Source organism: Schistocerca piceifrons, chromosome 2 (assembly GCF_021461385.2).
Source record: "Schistocerca piceifrons isolate TAMUIC-IGC-003096 chromosome 2, iqSchPice1.1, whole genome shotgun sequence".
Classification (NCBI taxonomy): domain Eukaryota; kingdom Metazoa; phylum Arthropoda; class Insecta; order Orthoptera; family Acrididae; genus Schistocerca; species Schistocerca piceifrons.
Window position 1 is genome coordinate 772248569 of NC_060139.1, and position 23754 is coordinate 772272322.

The 23754-nt window shown below is 46.6% G+C and overlaps 1 protein-coding gene across 1 annotated transcript in view; it reads left to right on the forward strand.

The window, feature by feature from the left end:
* Nucleotides 1-23754, forward strand: part of LOC124775841 (T-box protein H15-like) — a 389667-nt gene that overhangs the window by 253123 nt on the left and 112790 nt on the right. The window contains exon 2 of the mRNA XM_047250676.1: nt 21145-21418. Coding sequence (XP_047106632.1) covers nt 21145-21418 — 274 coding nt within the window. The remainder of the gene's footprint in view (nt 1-21144; nt 21419-23754) is intronic.

The following is a 23754-nucleotide window of genomic DNA, read 5'->3' on the forward strand; positions in this document are numbered from 1 at the left end:
CCTTGCCGTTTGGTCCCCTCCCCCAAACAAACAACCCAATAACATCCGAAAATTCGTGCCGGATCGGGACGCGAATCTGGATCTCTAGCTTATCGCGAGGAGTCGCTGTACCATTAGGCCATCCGTGCACTCCACCAATAAGCAGTACATCGATACATAACAGAGATGAAACCAGATTACTGGCAGTCATCGAATTTATTTGGAAATAATTTCGATCTGCTGTCTTTCGTCAACAATGCCCCTTCATTCAGACATGGACGTAAATCTCTAGATTTGGTTTATGTGGTTGGTTTTATTAGATTTACTATTAATGTATTGGCTGTTGTTTTTACATACAAGAAATGTGAGAAAAGTAATGAAACTGATTTCTTATCTCCCATATTTTTATTTTTATCAAACAACAGTATTGTGCCCTTCAATGTAGTTCCCTTCGGCAGCTATACACTGGCAGAGCCGTTGTCTCCATTCTTGGTAGCAGCGCTGAATGTTTCAGCTGGTAAGGCCTTTAACATGTCGATGATATTCTTCTGTATGTTCTCCACAGCCCCAAAATGATTTCCTTTTAAGACATTTTTCTGTTTAAGGAAAAGTAAAAAGTCAGAAGGGCTCAGATCACTTGAATGTGGGGACTTTGGAACAACAGGAATGCCTTTTGAGGTCAAAAATTCCGTGACAGAAGTGGCCATGTGACATGGGGGGGGGGAGGAGGAAGGGGGCGGTTGTCATGATACAGTATCCACTTGTCTGCAACGTCCAGTGTCACTCGATTCGCCCTTTTCTTGTGTCTTTCAAGGACATGTTTGTAAACCACTTGCTTGACAATTTGTCCTGAAGGAACAAATTGTTTATGTACGATATCCCTAAAAAAAAATCAGCATCGCTTTGTTCTTTGATTGGCTCATTCGAGGTTTTTATTGGCTCATTCGAGGTTTTTAGTTCGAGGAGATGTCTCAGTGTACCAGACTTCACTTTGCTGCTTTGTCTCAGAACCGTAGTTAAAAAATCCACGATTCGTCAATTGTGATCATACCACTGGTCAGTGGTATGATCACAGTTGACGAATTCGTGGTCATTATCAATCCTCTTAAGAAGATAACTACACACGTTTTTTCGATTGTATTTCTGCTCAGTTGTGATCTTTTTCGGCATCATTCTGCCATAAACCTTGCTCATGTACACAGGTTCGGTCAAAATTTGATTTACGGTGAAAGTATTTAACAGGTCTGCCATTATACTTATTGTATAACGTCGGTCCGATCTCAAAAGAGCTCGCACACATTTGACGTTTTCGCCGGCTTTTTAAGCTGAATGTCTCCCTGAGCGAGATTCATCTTCAACGTGTTCTTGGGCTTCCAAAAACGATTTGTGCTAGCGAAACACCTGTGCTCTGATAAAAAAATTTTCTCCGTAGGCCTGTTTCAACTTTTAAAAGGGCGCAGCCGTAGATTCCCCAAGTTTAACACAAAACTTGATGGCATAACGTTGCTATGAATCCCCCTGTTCCATTTTCGTAACACACAACAAAAACAAACTTCACTGAAGGAGCTCTCAAAAATCACGTGATGGCTGTACGAAGCTGAAACTCGGACTGAGCATCTGGAAGGAATGAAAAAACCGGTCTACACAAGTAGAACAACACAGCTTTTGCCAGATCGCTCGCAGTGTTGTCAGTCTCATTACTTTCCACACAGCTCGCATGATGGGCGGTTCCGTGGCTGAGTGGTTGAGTGCGAGACTAAAGACCGTAACGCCTAAGGTATGATCCCTGATCATTCTTTGGATTTTTTCTGTCACCTATCACTTCTTTCACTTTAGTCAACGTTCGTTGATGTTAAAAATACGGAATCAGCGTGCTTCGGAGTACGTGCTAAACTGTAAGTCTCCCAGCAACTGGCTGGGTAAGGCAGTTTGAATGTCAGAGGAAGGCAAAGCACCAGTAATAGACCGTGCGTGATATTAGCAGTAGTAGTCTTAAGCATCTCTGAAGCACTTTGACAGTGGTACTGAAGAAGTCATGGTATAACAGTTTAAGAAGAATAGGGGTGAATGACCACTGCTGTTGCGGGATACAACGAAGCGGTAAGTGGATGACTGATTGTCGATGCGCTCCATAAAACGAACATTGTTAAAATGTTCATTTATCGTTAATCAACTACAACAATCGTGATGTTATTTGGAGAAGTCAGTGCCACCGGGATGTAAGCTTTGTAAGGCCTGCGGGGAAACGTGTCCTTAGGCGGGCGGTCTTACAGCTTGCACTGTTGGGCAGCCTGTAGTGATGGCGGCAGCAATCGACCGCAGCAGCACGTGGCGGTTCGTTTGCAGACTAGGGACTGCCAGAAGCCCGGGGTGTACCATGCAGAGGGATACAGAATCACATAGTTGACCCATGGTGAATGAGATGGCTCACAGCAGTGGTGACGATCTGCACGAGAGGCAGGAAGCTAGGAGTTTACCTGCACAGGCGATGGTAGTTGTACGACTACATGGCCCTGTGCTTGAATTGTAGATCCTCAGAATAGGAGGCTGTCAGCAAGTGAAGTAGGACCCCAGGTGGCCTGCAAGTTGGAGGGCACTAAGACCAAAACATTGGAATTAGCGCCAGCTGGAGGCCCGCAGCTGTCACTTCCAGAGTCCGGAGGTGGAAGATGGTTGATCAGCGTAGACTCGCAGACATACAGACAGTCGCAAGTACCCCCTGAGGACTGGTGACTGAGAGACTGCGCTATCTTTGACAATGACGAGTATGTATACAGGCTTGTCCATCCTTGTTCTGCTACATCAGTTTCTGTCACATAGGTCACAACAAACCATGGCTTGGAAGTGAAACAAACAAGGTGCTAACATTATAGTGACCCTGCCTTTCTCTGGTTCATGGCTGCCCTCTAAACTGGTAATTGCCTGGCAATGTAACATCAGTTCTTGTTGTATCAGCAGTCCGTGATGTAACAAGATCTCATCGGCAATCCACCAGACTTAGTCCGTAGATTTGCATTGGGAAGTCTGTAGGAATCCCGGCACCTGGTGTCAGACATTTTTTTGTCGTCATCTCGTTTGATATGGTCTGCCACGAATTCCTCTCCTGTCACAATGTCTCAGAGTAGCCCTCGCAACCTACGTCCTCAATCATTTGGTGGATGTATCCCAATCTCTGCCTTCCTCTACCGTTTTTGCACTCTAAAGCTCCCTCTAATACCATGGAAGTTATTCCCTGATGTCTTAACAGATGTCCTGTCATCATATCCGTTCTTCTTGCTAGTTTCTTCCACATATTCAATTCCTCGACGATTCTGTGGAGAAGCTCCTCATTCCTTACCTTATCTGTCCACGTCATTCTCAATATTTCTCTGTAGCACCACGTCTCAAATTCTCCGATTCGTATCTGTACAGGTTTTCACACAGTCCACGTCTCCCAGAAACACAATGCTATGCTACAAACGCATATTTTCAGAAATTTCTTCCTCAAATTAAGACCTACGCTTGATACTTTTTTCTGGACAGGAATGCCCTTTTTGCCAGTGCTAGTCTGCTTTTTCTGTCATCCCTGCTCCTTCCATCATGGGTTATTTCGCTGCTTAAGGAGCAGAATTCCTTAAATTCATCTGGTTTGTGATCAAAAAATTTTGGTCTAAGTTTCTCATTGTTCCATTTCTGCTACTTCTCGTTTTTTGTCTGTCCTGGATTCACTCTCAGTCCATATTCTTACTCATTAGACTGTCCATTCCATTAAACATTACGTCCTGTAATTCTTCTGTACTTCCACTGGGGATAGTAACGTCAGTAGCGAACACTAATATCCTTTCACTCTGAATTTTAATCCTACTCTTGAAACTTACTGTTATTTCCATCACTGCTTCTTCGACGTATAGACTGGGCTGCAGTCTTTCGTTGTGACAGACGTTCACACTGGCTTCCATGTTTTTGGGCTGTACGATGTAATCCACTTGATGCAACTAAGGTCCACTCCATTTCCCGGCACTTACACCCTTCTGAGGTGCTGTGTCTCCCCTCGCTTTGCTTCCCTCCTACTCCGGTAAGTCCACAAAACTGGAACCGCTCGTACTCACGAGAAACCCAAGAGTAGAAGCTCCCACGATAGGAACATCGTGAGCTCCATGCCAAGTGCCAGCATCAGGCGTCATTTCCTTGTGCCGCCTCGTCTGATGGCGGGCCTGCAGTGACGCAGAGCCGTTAGCGATTGCCGAGCTCGTGGTTCAGATTAATGACCCCCGTTGTGGCAGGGAGTACCAGCGGAGGCCGCAGCCGCACGGTGTGGTGTGGAGCGGCCGCCGGCTGACAAATTTGGGCAGTGGTCCGACGGTGGCGCGGTGCCTGCTGGGAGGCGGGCCATCAGCGTCGGTTTTTTGGCGGCCGACGGGCAGCGGGCAGCGCCTGCCGCGGCAGCCAGCGGGGGCCCCGGCTGTGTGGTCCACGCTGCCGCTGCTGCTTCCCAGAAGCCGCCGCCACATGCCGCCCACATCGCGGGTCAGGAACGCGGCCGCTCATAATCGCGGCATTCCACTTGTTTGCTCTCTCCTTCTGAAATAAAAGGCGCCGAAAAAGCGCAAGCCTGCCGGGAGGACACTGTCATCTGCGGCGGAGAGAGAGATGGATCAGCCGTGATATGTGGCGGACATGACACAGACGCGTCCACTTACACGTGTACAATGGCTACGTGCGGGCAGCAGGTGAATGGAATTACCCGTCACGAAGCTCCTCTCGGATGGATACAAAGCGCGGAGATAGATGGGGAATTCACAACGCGCCAAGTGCGGCTCCGTAATATCGCTGACTGGACCGAAATTCACAGGGTGCCCCAAAGCTCTAGCGGAGGGTGTACTCACTCCTCCCTCCCTTCCTCTCCTCTACGGAAAAGAAAATCTTAGGCAACGGAAGTCGCATTTTGGCCCACAGACACAAGCATCAATGCTATCAGCTCAGAGCATGTACTGGACATCGACTATAGTTTAACGATAAACGAGCAGGCGACTCTCCCGTCTCTCTGCCCAGCTACTTCACAAGGAACACCTACAGTCTGTTTCCCAATGTTTTTCCGGTTCTTCCGCCGCGAGTCTTTTTAATGAGTGCCAACAATATCCAGACACTACTATGAGTATTAACAATCACGGAATAGAAAAATTAATAACTAATACTACTAACTCAAGGAAGTCCGCCCGGTTGGCCGTGCGGTCTAACGCACGGCGGGCAGGAGCGCCGGTCCCCAACACGAATCTGCCCGGCGGATTTGTGTCGAGGTCCGGAGAGCCGCCCACTCTGTGGATGGCTTTTAGGCGGTTTTCTATCTGCCTCGGCAACTGCGGGCTGGTTCCCTTTATTCCGCCTCAGCTACACTATGTCGGCGATTATTGCTCAAACAAGTTCTCCACGTACGCGTACACCACCATTACTCTACCTCGCAAACATAGGGGTTACACTCGTCTGGTGTGAGACGTTCCCTGGGGGTCCACCGGGGACCGAACCGCACAATAACCCTGGGTTCGGTGTGGGGCGGCGGAGAGGTGAAGTGGACTGCGGTGGTCACCGTGGGGTTGCGGACGACTGCGGCTGCGGCGGGGACGGAGCCTCTCCGTCGTTTCTAGGTCCCCGGTTAACATAACATAACATAACTCAAGGAACGTACATCAACAGAATCTACGCAAATCCCCACACCCCGCACTTAATTGCTGGATGAGAAGCTGATTCTTAGTCATTCTCTACAGCAGGTAAGGCGATCTTCTAGGAAAGGTCATTTCCTCCACCACAAGCGCTGCTCGATCTTCAGTTAAAGAGAGACTAAAGTAGCTGATGTACCCAGAGTTAGTTGCGAAACTATACCTGGACAGGAATCACAATGATAACTAGTTGCCGGCCGCGGTGGCCGAGCGGTTCTAGGCGCTTCAGTCGGGAAGCACGCGACTGCTACGGACGCAGGTTCGAATCCTGCCTCGGGCATGGATGTGTGTGATGTCCTTAGGTTAGTTAGATTTAAGTAGCTCCAAGTTCTAGGGGACTGATGACCTCAGATGTTAAGTCCCATAGTGCTCAGAGCCATTTTTTTGCTCAGAGCCATTTGAACAATTTTTGACAACTAGTTGTTTACACGACAGCTACCATAGCAGCATCGTATCAGAACGCAAGTTCAGTTACACCACCTGTCATGTGGACTGTTGTCATACCGCTCTGCTACCCCAGCTGTCACCAGTCAGCTGCGGACGATAGTCGCGGTCTGTAACATAAATGCTTTGCTCTCATATGCTTTTTTCGAAGTGGCATGTAATTGTTTCAAGGACCTTACCAAGTTGCCTGACAGTGTGTGGCTCAACAACTTTGCTGCGAAAGGAGTGTGTAGACAAGCGCTTAGGACGAATCCGTCTTTGCTAGACCTGTTGGGGCCTAGCGGGCTATCGCATTGGACTCCTGAGTCACCAACTACCCACAATGCTACTTGAATCCCCCGTGAGAATGAATAGGTCACTGTGGTTTCATTTATAGAATTTCTGAAACTGTGATGGCCGGCCGCGGTGGCCGTGCGGTTAGGGCGCTTCAGTCCGGAACCGCGTGACTGCTACGGTCGCAGGTTCGAATCCTGCCTCGGGCATGGATGTGTGTGATGTCCTTAGGTTAGTTAGGTTTAAGTAGTTCTAAGTTCTAGGGGACTGATGACCTCAGATGTTAAGTCCCATAGTGCTCAGAGCCATTTGAACCATTTTTTGAAACTGTGATGTTGCTTAGGAAACTTATGAGACTATTACTTTGTTAGTCTGTTACAAGTACCGGGTGATCAAAAAGTCAGTATAAATTTGAAAACAGAGTAAATCACGGAATAATGTAGATAGAGAGGTACAAATTGACACACATGCTTGGAATGACTTGGGATTTTATTCGAACCCAAAAAAAATATTAAGTTCAAAAAATGTCCGACAGATGGCGCTGCATCTGATCAGAATAGCAATAATTAGCGTAACAAAGTAAGACAAAGCAAAGATGATGTCCTTCACAGTAAATGCTCAATATTTCCACCATCATTCCTCAACAATAGCTGTAGTCGAGGAATAATGTTGTGAACAGCACTGTAAATCACGTCCGGAGTTACGGTGAGGCATTGGCGTCGGATGTTGTCTTTCAGCATCCCTGGAGATGTCGGTCGATCACGATACACTTGCGACTTCAGGTAACCCCAAAGCCAATAATCGCACGGACTGAATCCGGGGTCCTGGGAGGCCAAGCATGACGAAAGTGGCGGCTGAGCACACGATCATCACCAAACGACGCGCGGAAGAGATCTTCCACGCGTCTAGCAATACTTTTTTTTTTGGTTCTAATAAAACCCCATGTCATTCGAAGCATGTGCGTCAATTTTTATCTCTCTATCTACATTATTCCGTGGTTTATTAAGTTTTCAAATTTATACTGACGTTTTGGTCACCCGGTATATATGGTATCACAAATGGGGCGCGTGGTGAAACGAGTTCATATGGTTCAAGTGGCTCTGAGCACTATGGGACTTAACACCTGAGGCCATCAGTCACCTGTAACTTAGAACTACTTAAACCTAACTAACCTAAGAACATCACATACATCCATGCCCGAGGCAGGATTCGAACCTGCGACCGTAGCGGTCGCGCGGTTCCAGACTGAAGCGCCTAGAACCGCTCGGCTACACGAGTTCATTGAGAAGTACTCTCAGCAGTGCATTCCATACTTGTTTGCGAAATATAAATGTAGATGCTAATGGGCACTATTTCCACAGAGGCGCAGTTTAGGGGCAGGCAAAAAGAAAAAAAAAAAAAGAGGCAAGAGGAAAGAAAAGGCGAACGGTGAGAGAGCAGTGGGAAGTAAAGAACATAGTGTAAGAAGAAGAAAAATAAGGGTAAAGATTGTAGGGCATTAAAATGTGAAGGGAAAGAAAATATAGACATTCAGATAAGAAAGATTACTAACGGTTGCTAACATACGGCAGTATGCTGTCGTGAAGACGCCAGAGTGATATGTATGTTCTAATTATCTGAATAACATAGCCTATATCACAGTTCTAATATTTCCTTGTTTTCCATGACCAGTTTTAGTCAATATTCGCTAAAAACGTCACAGAAATTGCTTGTGTTACGAGCGTGCTCCGGACCCGGGTATACGAGCTGCGAGACGTGTGACTGGGAAGACGGTTTAGTTAGGTTCAGTCGCAACACAGAAGAAAGGTTCCCTTCCTGAGCCCTATACTATGGTAACCATCTTAGGCAACACTCTCGCCTACCTAATTAGTATTCTGTTCTTAGAGAACCTTTGCATCTCAAGCTACAGGAGGCAAGCTAGTACAGGAGGGGGTACACAAAATACTACTGTGCCGCAGTGTTCGAAAATTCTTAGACATTCGCGAAGCCAGTCGACGCATCAGAGTGGCTTTCCCCTACGTAAAAACATGTGGGATGGCAAAGATAAACATGTTATTGTCAAAATGCAGCAACACGTCCTGCACTTCGGGCATACCCACTGAGCAGCCTCTCAGATTTCATAAATATATCACTGATGATGCGTTGAGAACAGTTCTCTAACGGATTTTCTGGTACTGTATTCAGCCACTCTCATTATGCCAAGTGAGCCAATGTAACAAAAGCGAAAGTAGTATTATTTTTAGTTTGTTGAAGTTTTGCGCTAATCGCCAGTGAAAAAATGGACCAGGAGTGACGCTATTTTTGCAAGAAAAGCGACTTTGGATTGTGTGTTGTTACATATTTTGAATTCAATAATACGAGAAAGAGTAATGAACTGAGCGCCTTCCACTTTATTGTAATGTCATGCTGATCTCAATAAAGAGGCTACACACCAATGAAGATAAATCTCAATAAACGGGCTGAACAGCCAACTAGATTAAACTAAAAATGGTGAGACGTCGGTGTGCAGGTGTGGGTGTGAGGGGGTCAGGTAGCGGGAAGGGGAGCGGGCATGCAAAGTCGCAGTTTGTCATCCCCCCAGCTGGCCAGAGTGGCCGAGCGGTTCTAGGCGCTTCAGTCTGGAACCGCGCGACCGCTACGGTCGCAGGTTCGAATCCTGCCTCGGGCATGGATGTGTGTGATGTCCTTAGGTTTAAGTAGTTCTAAGTTCTATGGGACTGATGACCTTAGATGTTAAGTCCCATAGTGCTCATAGCCATTTGAACTATTTGTCATCCCCCCATTCCCAGCTCACTTGCTAGCCCAAACCATGGATGCGCTGCGCTGTTGGTTTTAGAGTCGTTTTACAGTACAGATGTCTAAATTGAGTATTAGAACTGATGGTCAGCTATGAATATTGCAGGTAGCTTGATGTCTTTAATGAGCAATACCTGTAAGCCATTGTTTTACGTTTCATAAGAAAAAGCTGCCTGCAGTAGAAGAGAAAAACCGTAGAAGCAGACTACTATTAGAATGTATAAGACCGGCTACCGAGGCTTTTGGTATAGTAGTACACAAAGATGAAAATATTTAGAACAAGCATTTTGTAGCAATTGAGTTAGTAACCAGTGCGATATCTATTGCAGTATATTCACATAGTTTGAGGTAATTCTGAAGGCCTGGGTGATCTGTCCTTCCTCAACTATGTGTGGCTACTTCGATCAAGTTGTTGTAAATCATCCAAATGATGAAGAACTGTAGTAGTAACATGCCCAAGCAAACACAGTTTTTCTTATGCCTTAACCACTTCTGTGGAAGGTAGTCTGACGTAACGTTGTCCTAGTGCGAGGAAATAAATAACGTGCGAAGAGGACTGTGGGTATTTTACAAGCGCGCGGTGAGCGGGAAAATAAAGAGTCGAGGGAACAGGGCCGTCTCTCCGGGAGACAAGTGATTTGTGGAAAGGAGAACGCACTCACATGTGCTGACACGTCAAGGAGGAGAAGTTTATGGCCGCATCATCGAGCCGTCGCAGGGCCGTAAACAAAGGGAAAAGAAAAGAGCGTAACGGCCGGAGGAGAAAAGGATCGCGCCCTCTGAATGAGAATGGAGCGGTCATAAATTAATGATCACTTTGCGTCAAAGGGGGACTCACAGTTGGCGCCGAGGCTTTACGAGCGCATTTCGTGCATTTTTCAGGCAGCAACGCGCGCAGTTTAATGCTGGCCGGCCGTAACGCGGCTGGTGGTGATAGCAGCTGCAGGGGGTCGAGTGCTAGCCAGACCAGCCCACCCGCAAACGCCCGGCTTACGTCCGGGCATCACTTTGCCAGCTGTGGCGTCGAGTCTGACATAGACCAGCGCCCAGTGTGACGTATTCCTTTTCTTCCTCTTCGACGTTTCCAGTTCTTTACCTCCTCCCTTCCATTTTCACCTCCACCATATTCACATCCTCCATCTTCACTTCTTTCGTGTTCACTATTTCGATCTTCTCTTAAATTATCTTCACCTTCATCTCTGACTCTTTCATCTCCACTTCTTCCACCTCCTCTTCTTTCATATTCACCTCTATCATCTTCACCTCCTCCTCCTCCACCACCATCTCCCCCTCCACCTCCTCCCTCACCTCCACCATCATCTCCTCCGTCTCCTGCTCATCATCGTCACCATCCTCCTATCTTCCTCAGTCATCATTACAACTCCAACAATTTTTTTCATCTAGTTCGTTTGCTTCTTCAATCATATCTTCTTTCGTCTCTGTCTCTATCAGTGGGAATTGTTTCTGTAGCACTATTGCTATCCGAATTTTTCATTTCTTCTCGTCACCTTCGCTTCCCATTACTCAGTGTGGTCAATCGGTATATTGGCTACTACACTTTAATCACCATTGTGGTTGACACACTTGCTTTTCTCGTCCCCCTCATCCTTTTCCTCTTCCCCTATTCCTTCTTCCCTTTTGAATTTCTCTGCTACTCCTCACTGTTCTATTAAAGTAAATCCTACTGTGATTTTTTTTTCAACAGCCTACTGAGTGGTTTGGAATGGTCTCCCACGAATTACTCCCTTCTGCAAAATTCTTCATCTCAGAATAGCATTTGCCACCTTTTTACTCAATTAACTGTTGGATGCATTCCAATCTCTGTCTTCCGCTGTAGTTTTTACACTCTACGGCTCCCCCCTCAATACCGTGGAAGTTGTCCTCTGATGCTTACCACATGTCCTATCATCCAGTGCCTTCTTACTGTCGGTGGCCGCTGTGGCTGAACGGTTCTAGGCGCTACAGTCTGGAACCGCGCGACCGCTACGGTCGCAGGTTCGAATCCTGCCACGGGCATGGATATGTGTGATGTCCTTAGGTTAGTTAGGTTTAAGTAGTTCTAAGTTCTGGGTGACTGATGACCTCAGATGTTAAGTCCAATAATGCTCAGAGCCATTTGAACCATTCTTACTGTCAGAGTTTTCCGCATTATCCTTTCTTCACTGGTTCTGCAGAGACCCTCCTGTCTCTTTACATCAGTCCACTTAATTTTTACCATCCTTCTGTACTATCACATCTCAAACTCTTCATTTCTCTTCTTTTTCAGTTTTCGCACAGTCTACCATGCAATAGGGTGTTCTAACGTACATTTACGGTAACTTCTTCCTCAAATTAAGGACAATATTTCATAGCAGTAGACTTCTCTTGTTCACGAATGCCCTGTTTGCTTGAGGTAGTCTGCTTTTTATGTCCTCCTTGCTTCGTCTGTCCAGGATTATTTTGCTTCGAAGGTAGTAGAATTCCTTCAGTGTTGCTCTTCCTAATGCTAACGTCAGTCGGCTGGTACTCTTCCTACATGGCCAGCTTACGTTTTCTCTCTTTCTACTCTCATCCATCTACATCTGCCGATAAAGTACTTCACTCGCCAACTGTTTGAGCAGCACGACACCTTCAATGACAAAGTTACGAAATATTCTACTTGCTCTGCCCAGTACAGTCTGTTTCCTTCCAAAAATATTTCCTATTTCATTGGGAGGCTACTCTTTGATGGGGTCTACGTCATCGACTAACGTAGAATTAGTTATCATGGTTGATAAAAACCCACATATGACCATTTTCTTGTAAACTGAATACATTATTCATAGTATATAAAACTGTACCAAAGTATTTACAAAGTGCATTCTGTATTTCAAAAGCGTAAAATTGAGAAAAAGGGAAAAAGAATTTCAACAAAATCAAATCGTGTTTTTACTCTCGTGTTACAAAAGCGAAGTTTGAACTCCTTCTCTTCTGAATTCGTTGGCAAAAGTATGTTGAGCTTTACGTTCCTTTCTTCCTCCCTTACATCTTTCTTCCTTCTTTTCTTTCGATTGCTAACGAGTGCAAACAGAAGTCAAGCCATTCTGCATTTACTTCAAACCTCACGTGTAACTTACGCGGGGCAGGTCATAACGCTCCGAAGCCGAGAACGCAAGTGAAACAAGTTACTCCCAGAAGCACTCTCACCAGCAATAAGTTAGTAAGCAACAGTACCGGCGCGGCTGCAGGGAAGGAAGACGATGCTGGTGGTTCCTCTGGAAGCACACGCGAAGCCCACCCCTGCGGTCTGCGCGCGGTCTGTGGTGACAAATAAGAAGTCGCGGCTGCCTACTTCGTACCGTGGAAATCAAAAGCGGGCGGAGGAATGGTGGCACAAAAACATCCTACTGCGCCAGTGGCGACAAATTGACTGACTCTCTGCAGTCGCTGCCGTAAGTGGTGAAGAGCGAACCTCGAAACCAGGAGAATCTCTTGCTGCTGCTGTGACGGATTCAGGGAACACTAATAGGTAGTCGTGCCGCAGTAGCTTGTTCAACAGGCGAACATTGAACGACCAGGTCTCTAGTGCCTCTCAGTCTCCTCGTGATGTTGCTTCTTCACATATATCTGATGGTAACAATCGATGTATTGTCGTGATGGATTTCGTTGCTATTTATTGGAGAAATTTCAAAATTATGAACGTCTAAAAAGCAAAAAAAGTAGAAGCAGTGAATATTCTGCATTATCACTTAATCTTGTTTATCGGGTTTTGGCTTCCAAGGCAGGCTATTGCTGACTATTGCCTAGTTTTAATCCAGTTTGACCAAAATAATGCATCTTCCTCCAACCTCTTTACATTTACTGATTACCTAGCTTCAACTTTTTCTGTTATATCTCCGTTTACATTTATTCGCAACTTAGATTTCACTTTTACTGATACGTCGAAGATGATTTTTATACTGCTGCGTACCTTTCGGCCATTACGTTTTCCATAGTTATTTACCAATATGTAATCGTTTCTGACAGCGATAATTTTTTTGTGACGCTGGCCTTATAAGCCTAAAGCATGAACAACATTCATAGATAGTACCCAACATTCTTCGTCATCTTGATTTAAGTGCCTCGTTTGTACTACATTATCAATGTTCCAAATATTAGATGCTATTGAAAAATCACAGATTTCATCAAAAAGAGGATGACCTAACGATTGAACCTGTCGATAACAAATTTAGTTCTTTGTGCGACAATACAATGCATCGCTGGAGCGTTTTTATTTAATGTGTGACATCTGTATAATTTTGGAATTTTTTTGCTGCGGAGAGTTTCTTTGTCATGGCAAGCAAGTAGAAGGTGAATAGGAATTCACTCACTGAGTTCATAGGAAAAATGACTAATGAGATACCGACTAACAAGGTTACTGCATCTCCCCAACTTTGTTCAGCATGTACATACTTGAAACACTTGCATGTATAGGAAACAGAATTTCAGAAATATATATTCCTAGACGGAAAACTGTTTTAAATAACTTACTTTATGCTGACGATGCAGTGATCCTTATAGACAAAGAAAAGGATCTCCAGAAAGAAATTTAATGGTTCAAATGGCTCTGTGCACTATGGGACTTAACTTCTGAGGTCATCAGTGCCCTAGAACTCAGAACTACTTAAACCTAACTAACCTAAGGACATCACACACATCCATGCCCGAGGCAGGATTCGAACCTGCGACCGTAGCGGTCGCGCGGTTCCAGACTGTAGCGCCTAGAACCGCTCGGCCACTGCGGCCGGCAAAGAAATTTACTTAGTGAAACAAATAAGTGCGATATTTGACTTGGAGATCTTAACAGAGAAAACTAAGACAGATGCTTCTAAGGGGAAAGAAGTCATTAGAACCAAAATAGTCGCAGAACGAGTAAACTATGTGATGTAATATATGGCTACAGCATACATTCACAAATTAAGCTTAGTAAATTCAGCCGGGTGTACGGAACAATTAACAGAAACCTTAAAAAACGAAACATGGAAAGATATTGAAATCAAATTCTAGAAAACCTCTGTGGAAGCAAGACCGGGTGATCATCAAAATACCAAGAAAAGTTAAAAGTTGCACAATAAAAGGCTGACTAAGCAGTTATCTTGTCAAAAGGCATCAGAGAATAACCTCCTTGGTAACAGAGGGAGCTACATGTCGCCCGCCCAGTGGAAGATATGCTTAATGCAACATTCTGTGGACGTATTATTTCCGGTTTTCCAGATACACAGCCTGAAAATCTCCTAATCTGAATCCATGCGACTTTTGGCTCTGCGGAAATCCAAAAGAACGCTCTATTACAGGGATACGTTCGGTCTCTATGTGATCTGAAGACCAGTAGACAGTTAAACGTTTCTCAGATTGCACCGGAAATGATGCGAGCAAATGTTGATCTCATCGTTTCAGGGATGCAGCATTTCGTCGATGTCTCCGTTACTCATATTGAACAAATCGTGTAAGCAATGGTTGATAATAAAACCAGCATTAGGCTTTTCTCACTTGTTTTGCCTCTCCTGCCCACGTCTCGTTCCGAATCTGTTACATATGGAAACATTCCTATACGTCTTCTTTCCATCCATAGCGCCAGATTCGCACCTGGTGGCCAAAACTGGAACTGAATGACATTTTCACTCTGCAGCGCAGTGTGCGCTGTTATGAAACTTCCTGGCAGATAAAAGCTGTATGCCGGACTGAGACAACTCGAGACATTTGCCTTTCTCGGGCAAGTGCACAACCATGTCAGCTACCCAAGTACGACTCACGACCAGTCCTCATAGCTTTTAATATGCCAGGAATTTTCATATCAGCGCACACTCCGCTGCAGAATGAAAGTTTCATTCTGCAAACATCCTCCAGGCTGTGGCAAAGCCATGTCCCCACGATGTCTTTTCTTCTAGTTCTGCAAGGTTCGCAGGAGAGTTTGTGTGACGTTTGGAAGGTAGTAGACGAGGTTCTTGGCAGAATTAAACCTGTGAGAACGGGTTGTGAGTCGTGCTTGGGTAGCTTAGATGGTAGAGCACTTGCCTGTGAAAGGCAAAGGTCCCGCGTCTCGGTCGGACACACATTTTTAATCTGCCAGGAATGTCCGCCCCCAGTAACTGAGTGGTCAGCGCGACATACTGTCAATCCTAAGGACCCGGGTTCGATTTCCGTCTGGGTCGGAGATTTTCTCCGCACAGGGACTGGGTGTTGTGTTGTCCTAATCATCATCATTTCATCCCCACCAACGCGCAAGTTGGTCTACCCGACGGGAGGCCCTAGTCACACGACATTTACGTTTTATCTGCCAGGAAGTTTCAAAATTGGAACTATTCCTCCCCCCCTCCCCCCCAGTGTAAATCGGTTGCGCATGAACGCATTAGAGTATCTACCAGGCTGAGCTACCATACAATAATTACAGACCGAACTTGACATCTGTAAGTGCCTGTATTTTAGTTATAACCACCCACTATTTTGTATAATTTCAGCAGAACGGAACGCTAACGACGCCGGCGTGAGAGGTGCAGCGGTAGCACAGCCCAATATCTGCGGCGGCTAACAATAGGCGACGAATTAATCCCCTGTCGAACCGCGGATCGATGATTAACGATTGGCTCGGCGGGACTTCCCCGGCTGCCGCCCACCGTTTACGGGGCCTAACGCGCCGAACGACCGTGTCATTACGTCGTTATTAAAACATACTTCCGCTTTGTCCACGCTGCGCTGCTGAGCGGCGCGAGTGCGGGTAGCTAATTAATAGAGACGGAGGACGGCCAGCGGGCGGTCGGCACGAGCCGTCCCGGGAGAAGAGGAGCAGACGAACGGACAGCCAGCAGGGACGAGAAACGGGTAGGCCAACTGCCGCTGCCGCAGCCGCTGCTGCCCGGCGAGATCGTTATCGGCCGAGGACCTCTCTCCTCGCCAGCGTGGCACTTCGTACGCGTCCGCGCAGACAGATGCGGCACGTCGTTTTTATTCGGGCGCGTTTTTATATCTGTTGTCTATAAAATATAAAGCGGCGCGCGGGCAGTAAAGCAGGTGCTTTAGCGCCGCGGAGGCCGGAGCCGGCGCCGCAGGGCGCCGTTTTCGTAGCCGTGCGAACTCGCACGTCGGCGGCCCGCGTAATGCCGTGTTTTATCGCGGCCGGCCTCTCAATCCCGGCGGTAATTGTCCCTCTGATGCCCCGGCTATCGATAGCTGCAGCGGTGCTTTCGATTGGTTCGCACTTGAGGCCAGCAAATGGATGGAAGACACTTTCCGCTGAAAAAAGCTTCGTAAAGAAGTGCTAAACTGGAGGAGAAGCGGAACTAAAACCTTTAACTCGTCTTTTCTCTTGAAAAATCGAGACAGTGGTGAACGCACACGGTGCCTCGAAACGCGGGGTAGCAGCGGCTCCCTCCGTCGGAGGCACGAGTCCTCCCTCGGCTATGGGTGTGTGTGTTGTCCTTAGCGTAATTTAGTTTAAGATAGATTAAGTAGTGCGTAACCTTACGGACCGATGTCCTCAGCAGTTTGGTCCCATAAGACTTTACCACAAATTTCCAAATCTCCAGGGTGCGTCCGCAGCTCGTGGTCGTGCGGTAGCGTTCTCGCTTCGCACGCCCAGGTTCCCGGGTTCGATTCCCGGCGGGGTCAGGGATTTTCTCTGCCTCGTGATGGCTGAGTGTTGTGTGATGTCCTTAGGTTAGTTAGGTTTAAGAAGTTCTAAGTTCTAGGGGACTGATGACCATAGATGTTAAGTCCCATAGTGCTCAGAGCCATTTGAACCATTTGAACTCCAGGGTGCCTCAGAAGGACTGGCCAATAGTCAGGAGTATGAGAAGAGCGACGCTCGGAGTAAAAAAGCCTACTAAGCATAGGCTCTAAAGTGCGTAGCTAAAGAGCTATGTGCTGCTGTTCAGTAGAAGAGATCTGTTTCACAGTTGCGAAGATGAACAAATGCTGATAGCTCTTGCACTTCAGAGCCCACGTTTACTGGGGTGTTTTTCTTTGTTTTGTTCCATAACATCTGACATCTGAAAATTCGGAAAGCAAAAAGAGCTTGCAGTAGACGAGATTTTTTCACTGTACCGAAAATGAAGAAGCGATCGTAGCTCTTAAGGTACGCATTTTAGAACTCACGTTTACTGGACTTTTTTGCTTCGAATGATCTTTCCTGTCGTATCCGTGAGTATTGACCATTCCTCCTAAAAAATGTAAATATCGTGTGACTAGGGTCTCCCGTCGGGCAGACCGTTCGCCAGTTGCAAGTCTTTCGATTTGACGCCACTTCGGCGAGTTGCGCGTCGATGGGGATGAAATGATGATGATTAGGACTACACAACACCCAGTCCTTGAGTGGAGAAAATCTCCGAATCAGCCGGGAATGGAATCCGGTCCCTTAGGATTGACGTTTTGTCGCGCTGACCACTCAGATACTGGAGGGCGGACACCATTCCTCCTGGGACGCCCTGCATATAGTGCAACCCACACTAAAGAACCGTAGTGCAAAACTTGAGAACGAAAGTAACTTTCGCATTATGTGCCACTGCCAAGTAACGTAGCTCTGTGGAACTTGGACAGTACATAGATAGAACTGCTAAAGATTGTACAGGAGGTTGTTGTTATTGTGGTCTTCAGTCGAAAGACTGGTTTAGTACAGGTCTCCATGCTACACTATTCTGTGCAAGCCTCTTCATCTCCGAGTAACTGCTGCACCCTGCATCCTTCTGAATCTCTTATCTGTTAGTGTATTCATCCCTTGGTCTCCGTCTACGATTTTTACCCTCCACGCTTGCCTCCAGTACTAAATTGGTGATCCCTTCATGCCACAGAATGTGCCCTACCAACCGATCCCTTCTTCTAGTCAAGTTGTGCCACAAATTCCACTTCTCCCCAGTTCTATTCAGTACCTTCTCATTAGTTACGTGATCTACCCATCTAATCTTCAGCATTCTTCTGTAGCATCACGTTTAAAAAATTATAATCTCTTCTTTTCTAAACTGTTTATCGTCCATGTTTCATACTCACCTGAAAAAAAATTACGTAATGAGACGAACACAAATAACACTTTTATTCAAAAACAATAATTACGATGTACAGGACATAAAATCGCATCTGAGGCCTGTGATCATTTTTATGTTAATAATTAGCAACTAATACTGTACAATCGCAATAAAGTCATGAGATGTTCAATTGACTCTTTTATTAGAAAATGTTAGGGGTTTCGGGATTACACCCATCTTCAGACATCTCTTACAAAAATGTACAAAACATAAGTGAACAGCACATTTAACACGTCTCAGCGTTACAGAAAATGAAATCGGGTCATATGAGTTACATACCACAAACTTCAACTCCTTCATAACCAACCAGGCGTGCAGCCTTGACAACTCAACGAAAGTGTCCAGTGACATATGACTATAGCTGCGACTCAAGCAGTCTTGAAGCAGAGCATACACTGACGCTAAACAAGTCAGCTAGCAGCGAAGCGCCCTCGGTGGGGGGCGCTGCATGGTCATGTGCTCCATGCGTTCACATGTAATTCAATAATAATATACTCAGCATGTAATATACTCAGCATGTAACATCTAACACCCTGCATGTAATATACTCAGCATGTAACATCTAACACCCTGTTAGATGTTACATGCTCAGTACATTATTACTGAATTACATGTGAACTTATGGAGCACATGACCATGCAGCGCCCCCTATCGAGGGCGCTTCGCTGCTAGTTGACTTGTGTAGCGTCAGTACACGCTCTGCTTCAAGACTGCTTGTGTCGCAGTTGTGGTAGGGCATTTCATTCCTCCGCCAGCGCGGATGACAACTGCTGAATGGTCACTGGAGCATATGGACATGCTGCAATGCGCCTCCTCTACGCGTTCCACATATGCTCGATGGGACCTACGTCACAGGAATGGGGAGGCCACCCGCCCTGGTCATAAAATTATGACCACGTCCTTAATAGCCAGATGGTCCACCTCTGGATTACAGCAGAGCAACGATGATTCCGATTTTCATGGATTCGGCAGATCTTTGGTAGGTTTCCGGAGGCATTGGCATTGGATTTGCACGCCCAGTTCACTCATATTATGGACACAAGACTCGTTGCGGAGCTGGGGTCCGATAGTGTCTCAAATATTCCGCATCAGCCTAAAATCATGCGGATTCGGTGGCCAAGACATCAAAGTGAGTTCACTATCAAGCTCCTCAAACCACCGTAGCACGATTCAGTCACAGCGATACGGATAGTTATCGTGCTGGAGGAAGCTATCGTCAACGGCACGACTCCAAGCATGAAAGGACGAAGGTAGCCCGTGATAACGCTCACGGAATCCATGGATGTCATGCTGCCTTCGATTACTAACGAAGATACCGTGGAAGCCTAGTGGAAGTCCCCAATGCCTTGTATCCGTGGCACGGTGCATGTTTCCAGCAACCGTTCGCCTGGATGATAGTGTATCTCGAACCGACCAGTCAGCCTAGTGTAACAGAAGCGTGATTTGTCCAACCACACTATACGTTTCCAATGGTCCTCCGTCCAATCTCGATGATACCATATCCACTGCGATTGAAAACTGTCGATGTCATTGGATCAACGAGGGAAAACATAGAGGTTGTCTGCTGCAGATACCCAAGTTCAACAGTGTGCGCTGAATGGTGTGCTCCGAAGCACTTGTGCCTGCACGAGCACTGTGCTTTGTCCTCAGATCTGTCGCAGATCGTGGCCTACCAATCTTTACAGAGCGTGCATGCCTCCGATGTTCTGTGATGAGATTTGAACTTCCAACGCCTCGTCGCCTACTCCTAGTTACACTGTCCTCTGACCACTTTCAACATATGCTTACAACAGTATGACGTGAACAGGTGCCCATCTTCACTATCACGTTGTCGCTCGTTCCCAGGCGCTGTGCTATCACAATCTGCCCTTTGTCCACGTCGCTAACGTCAATGGACTTTCTTATTTGGGGCTCATATCGTCGCTGCAATGCTTCTTCATTAATCTCAGCTCCACTTATATAGGATGATGCAGCCGTACCTTCTTATGGGTTTTTTACAACCTTCAACGCCTTCAGATACCACGTGGAAGTTTTTCATACTGTCTCGGTAGCTGCGTAAAACTATTGGTCCCACAGAAAAATGAACAGGGCATTTATGCAGGAAATTTAATGTAGTTAAATTTTGTACCGGGATATGTTTTCGTTAGAGGGCATAATTTTCTAATTATTCAAGAGAAACATAGAAAATTGACCTTGAACCAGGTTTTTCTTCAGTAGCTCGAAGACCGTGGACCCAGCGAAAACGTACCCCAGTACAAAATTTATCTACATTAAATTTTCTACAAAAAAAAAAAAAATCGTGTTCATTTTTTCTGTATGACTAATAGTTTGGATATAGAGAGCGAGAGAAAGTTAAAATCTCACACAAGGTTTTTGAAGGTGTTTTCGATTGCATAAAACTCAAAATAGGGGCAGCTGAATCACCATATATACCAGATCGTTATAATTAAAGTGTGGCTACTCACAGAGGTCCATTGTGGGCTATAATTAGGAACGGGACGTGGGCAGAAAACGTCAAAGAAGTGAGAAAGACATAATGTTGATTTTATTATTAACTGCCACTTACACAGTTTGTTCTATATGGACACCGGAGACGTGGAGTTGATGCTGTACAGCAACAGATTTGTACCTGGTGGCCAAATGCGGAACTAATTTATTTCCGGCGTAAATCGATACCGCATTAATTCATTAGCGTATCTGACAGTTTCGCTGCCGTACGACAATAATAGCCCACACCGAACCTCCGTAAGTAGCTGCATTTAGTTGTAACCTTCCGGTCCGTCGCCGCGTTACTTGCCCGCAACGTCACGAACCACCGATCAGTTTCGCGTCGGGCAGTGGTGATAAATAATGTTCTGATTCGTCATTGTACGACTGTTGTGTGTCCCGCGCTGAAAACATGTAGACGGCAATACTGAAACGCGCCGCGCGGGTTTGCCCTGTTGCAGGCGCATGTTCCCGACGTGCCGCGTGTCGTTCACGGGCGTGCGCGCCGAGCAGCGGTACGCGGTGCTGATGGACATCGTGCCGGTGGACAACAAGCGCTACCGGTACGCCTACCACCGCTCGTCGTGGCTGGTGGCCGGCAAGGCGGACCCGCCCGCGCCCTGCCGCCTCTACATGCACCCCGACTCGCCTTTCACCGGCGAGCAGCTGCGCAAGCAGGTCGTCTCCTTCGAGAAGGTCAAGCTCACCAACAACGAGATGGACAAGAACGGACAGGTAGGTCGCGTGTCGACACATTTTCATACTACCACTCGGGCCCTGTGGCTCGCTGCCACTGAGTGGCATGAAAGATATTACAGAATTATTATAGACTGGAGCAACACAATGTTCTCGTTCTGCTCGGGAACCGATTCTCATTTTTACTATATTCCCCCTTCCTGTTGGCTTTTCTGCAACGAAGGTCGCAACTACGATATGGCAGATACATATTGAATCCAAGAGTACCCTGAAGAGGTAGGGTGGCAGATATACTGATTTCTATAAATTAATACACCAGCAGCCATTTCAGTTGCTATGTCAAGAAGGGGAGCAAGGCACAGTGGTAAGGAGAGGTGGGCTACGGGATGGTGTAGCAACTGTCATTGTAAGAAACCTGGGCAGGAGCAGAATAGCGAACAAAATTGTACACTACTGGCCATTAAAATTGCTACACCAAGAAAAAATGCAGATGATAAACGGGTATTCATTGGACAAATATATTATACTACAACTGACACGTGATTACAGTTTCACGCAACTTGGGTGCATAGATCCTGAGAAATCAGTACCCAGAATAACCACCTCTGGCCATAATAACGGCCATGATACGCCTGGGCATTGAGTCAAACAGAGATTAGATGTCGTGTACAGGTACAGCTGCCCATGCAGCTTCAACTCGATACCACAGTTCATTAAGAGTCGTGACTGGGGCATTGTGACGAGCCAGTTGCTCGGCCACCATTGACCAGACGTTTTCAGTTGGTGAGAGATCTGGAGAATGTGCTGGCCAGGGCAGCAGCCGAACATTTTCTTTATCCAGAAAGGCCCGTACAGGACCTGCAAACGCTGTCGTGCGTTATCCTGCTGAAATGTAGGGTTTTCCAGGGATCGAATGAAGGGTAGAGCCACGGGTCGTAACACATCTGAAATGTAACGTCCACTGTTCAAAGTGCCGTCAATGCGAACAAGAGGTGACCGAGACGTGTAACCAATACACCCAATACTATCACGCCGGGTGATACGGCAGTATGGCGATGACGAATACACGCTTCCAATGTGCGTTCGTCGCGATGTCGCCAAACACGGATGCGACCATCATGATGCTGTAAACCGAACCTGGATTCATCCGAAAAAATGACGTTTTGCCATTCGTGCACTCAGGTTCGTCGTTGAGTACACCATCGTAGGCGCTCCTGTCTGTGATGCAGCGTCAAGGGTAACCGCAGCCATGGTCTCCGAGCTGATAGTCAATGCTGCTGCAAACGTCGTCGAACTGTTCATGCAGATGGTTGTTGTCTTGCAAACGTCCCCAGCTGTTGACTCTGGGATCGAGACGTGACTGCACGATACGTTACAGCCATGCAGATAAGATGCCTGTCATCTCAACTGCTAGCGATACGAGGCCGTTGGGATCCAGCACTGCGTTCCGTATTACCCTTCTGAACCCACCGATTCCATATTCTGCTAAAAGTCATTGGATCTCGACCAACGCTAGCAGCAATGTCGGGATTCGATAAACAGAAATCGCGATAGGCTACAATTCGAGCTTTAAGAAAGTCGGAAACGCGATGGTACGCATTTCTCCTCCTTACACGAGGCATCACAACAACGTTTCACCAGGCAACGCCGGTCAACTGCTTTCTGTGTATGAGAAATCGATTGGAAAATTTCCTCATGTCAGCACGTTGTAGGTGTCGCCACCGGCGCCAACCTTGTGTGAATGCTCTGACAAGCTAATAATTTGCATATCACAGCATCTTCTTCCTGTCGGTTAAATTTCGTTACTGTAGCACGCTATCTTCCTGGTGTAGAAATTTTAATGGCCAGTAGTGTCTTTCTCTTAGCGTACGAAGACTCTTCACAAATAATGTAGCGAGAAATAAAGTCCAGCTTTCAATGTTAACAAGGAAAAGGCTCTCTGAGTTGAAGCACGATCAATAGTGATGGAGCAGCAACTAGGCGGCGTCAGCGCTGGGTCCCGTAGCGAAGAGACTCCGAGTGCAAGTGAGATCTATGGCTGCCACCAGCCCTTCTACTTGCAGCGGTAGAGGGCACTAGTAATCCAAAGCCGCTCGAGGCGTGACTCAGCGGGCGTGCCGCATTGGGTCCGCCGCATCCTGCCCGACCGCTGTCTGCGTCTGGAGGAAATTGGCAGTTCCGTTCCCAGCTTAAAGACGCTGGTAATTTGTCATCAGTACGTGATACCATATTAATGTCCCCGAGTGCTTTATTCTGTTCCTAATATAGGTTGAGGTATCACAAATCATGCATATTACTCGGTGACGGAAGTTGCAACCCTCTCCCACTACAGGGGTCCGTATTACAGCGTGTAACATGGCGGTGTCTAACGTAAG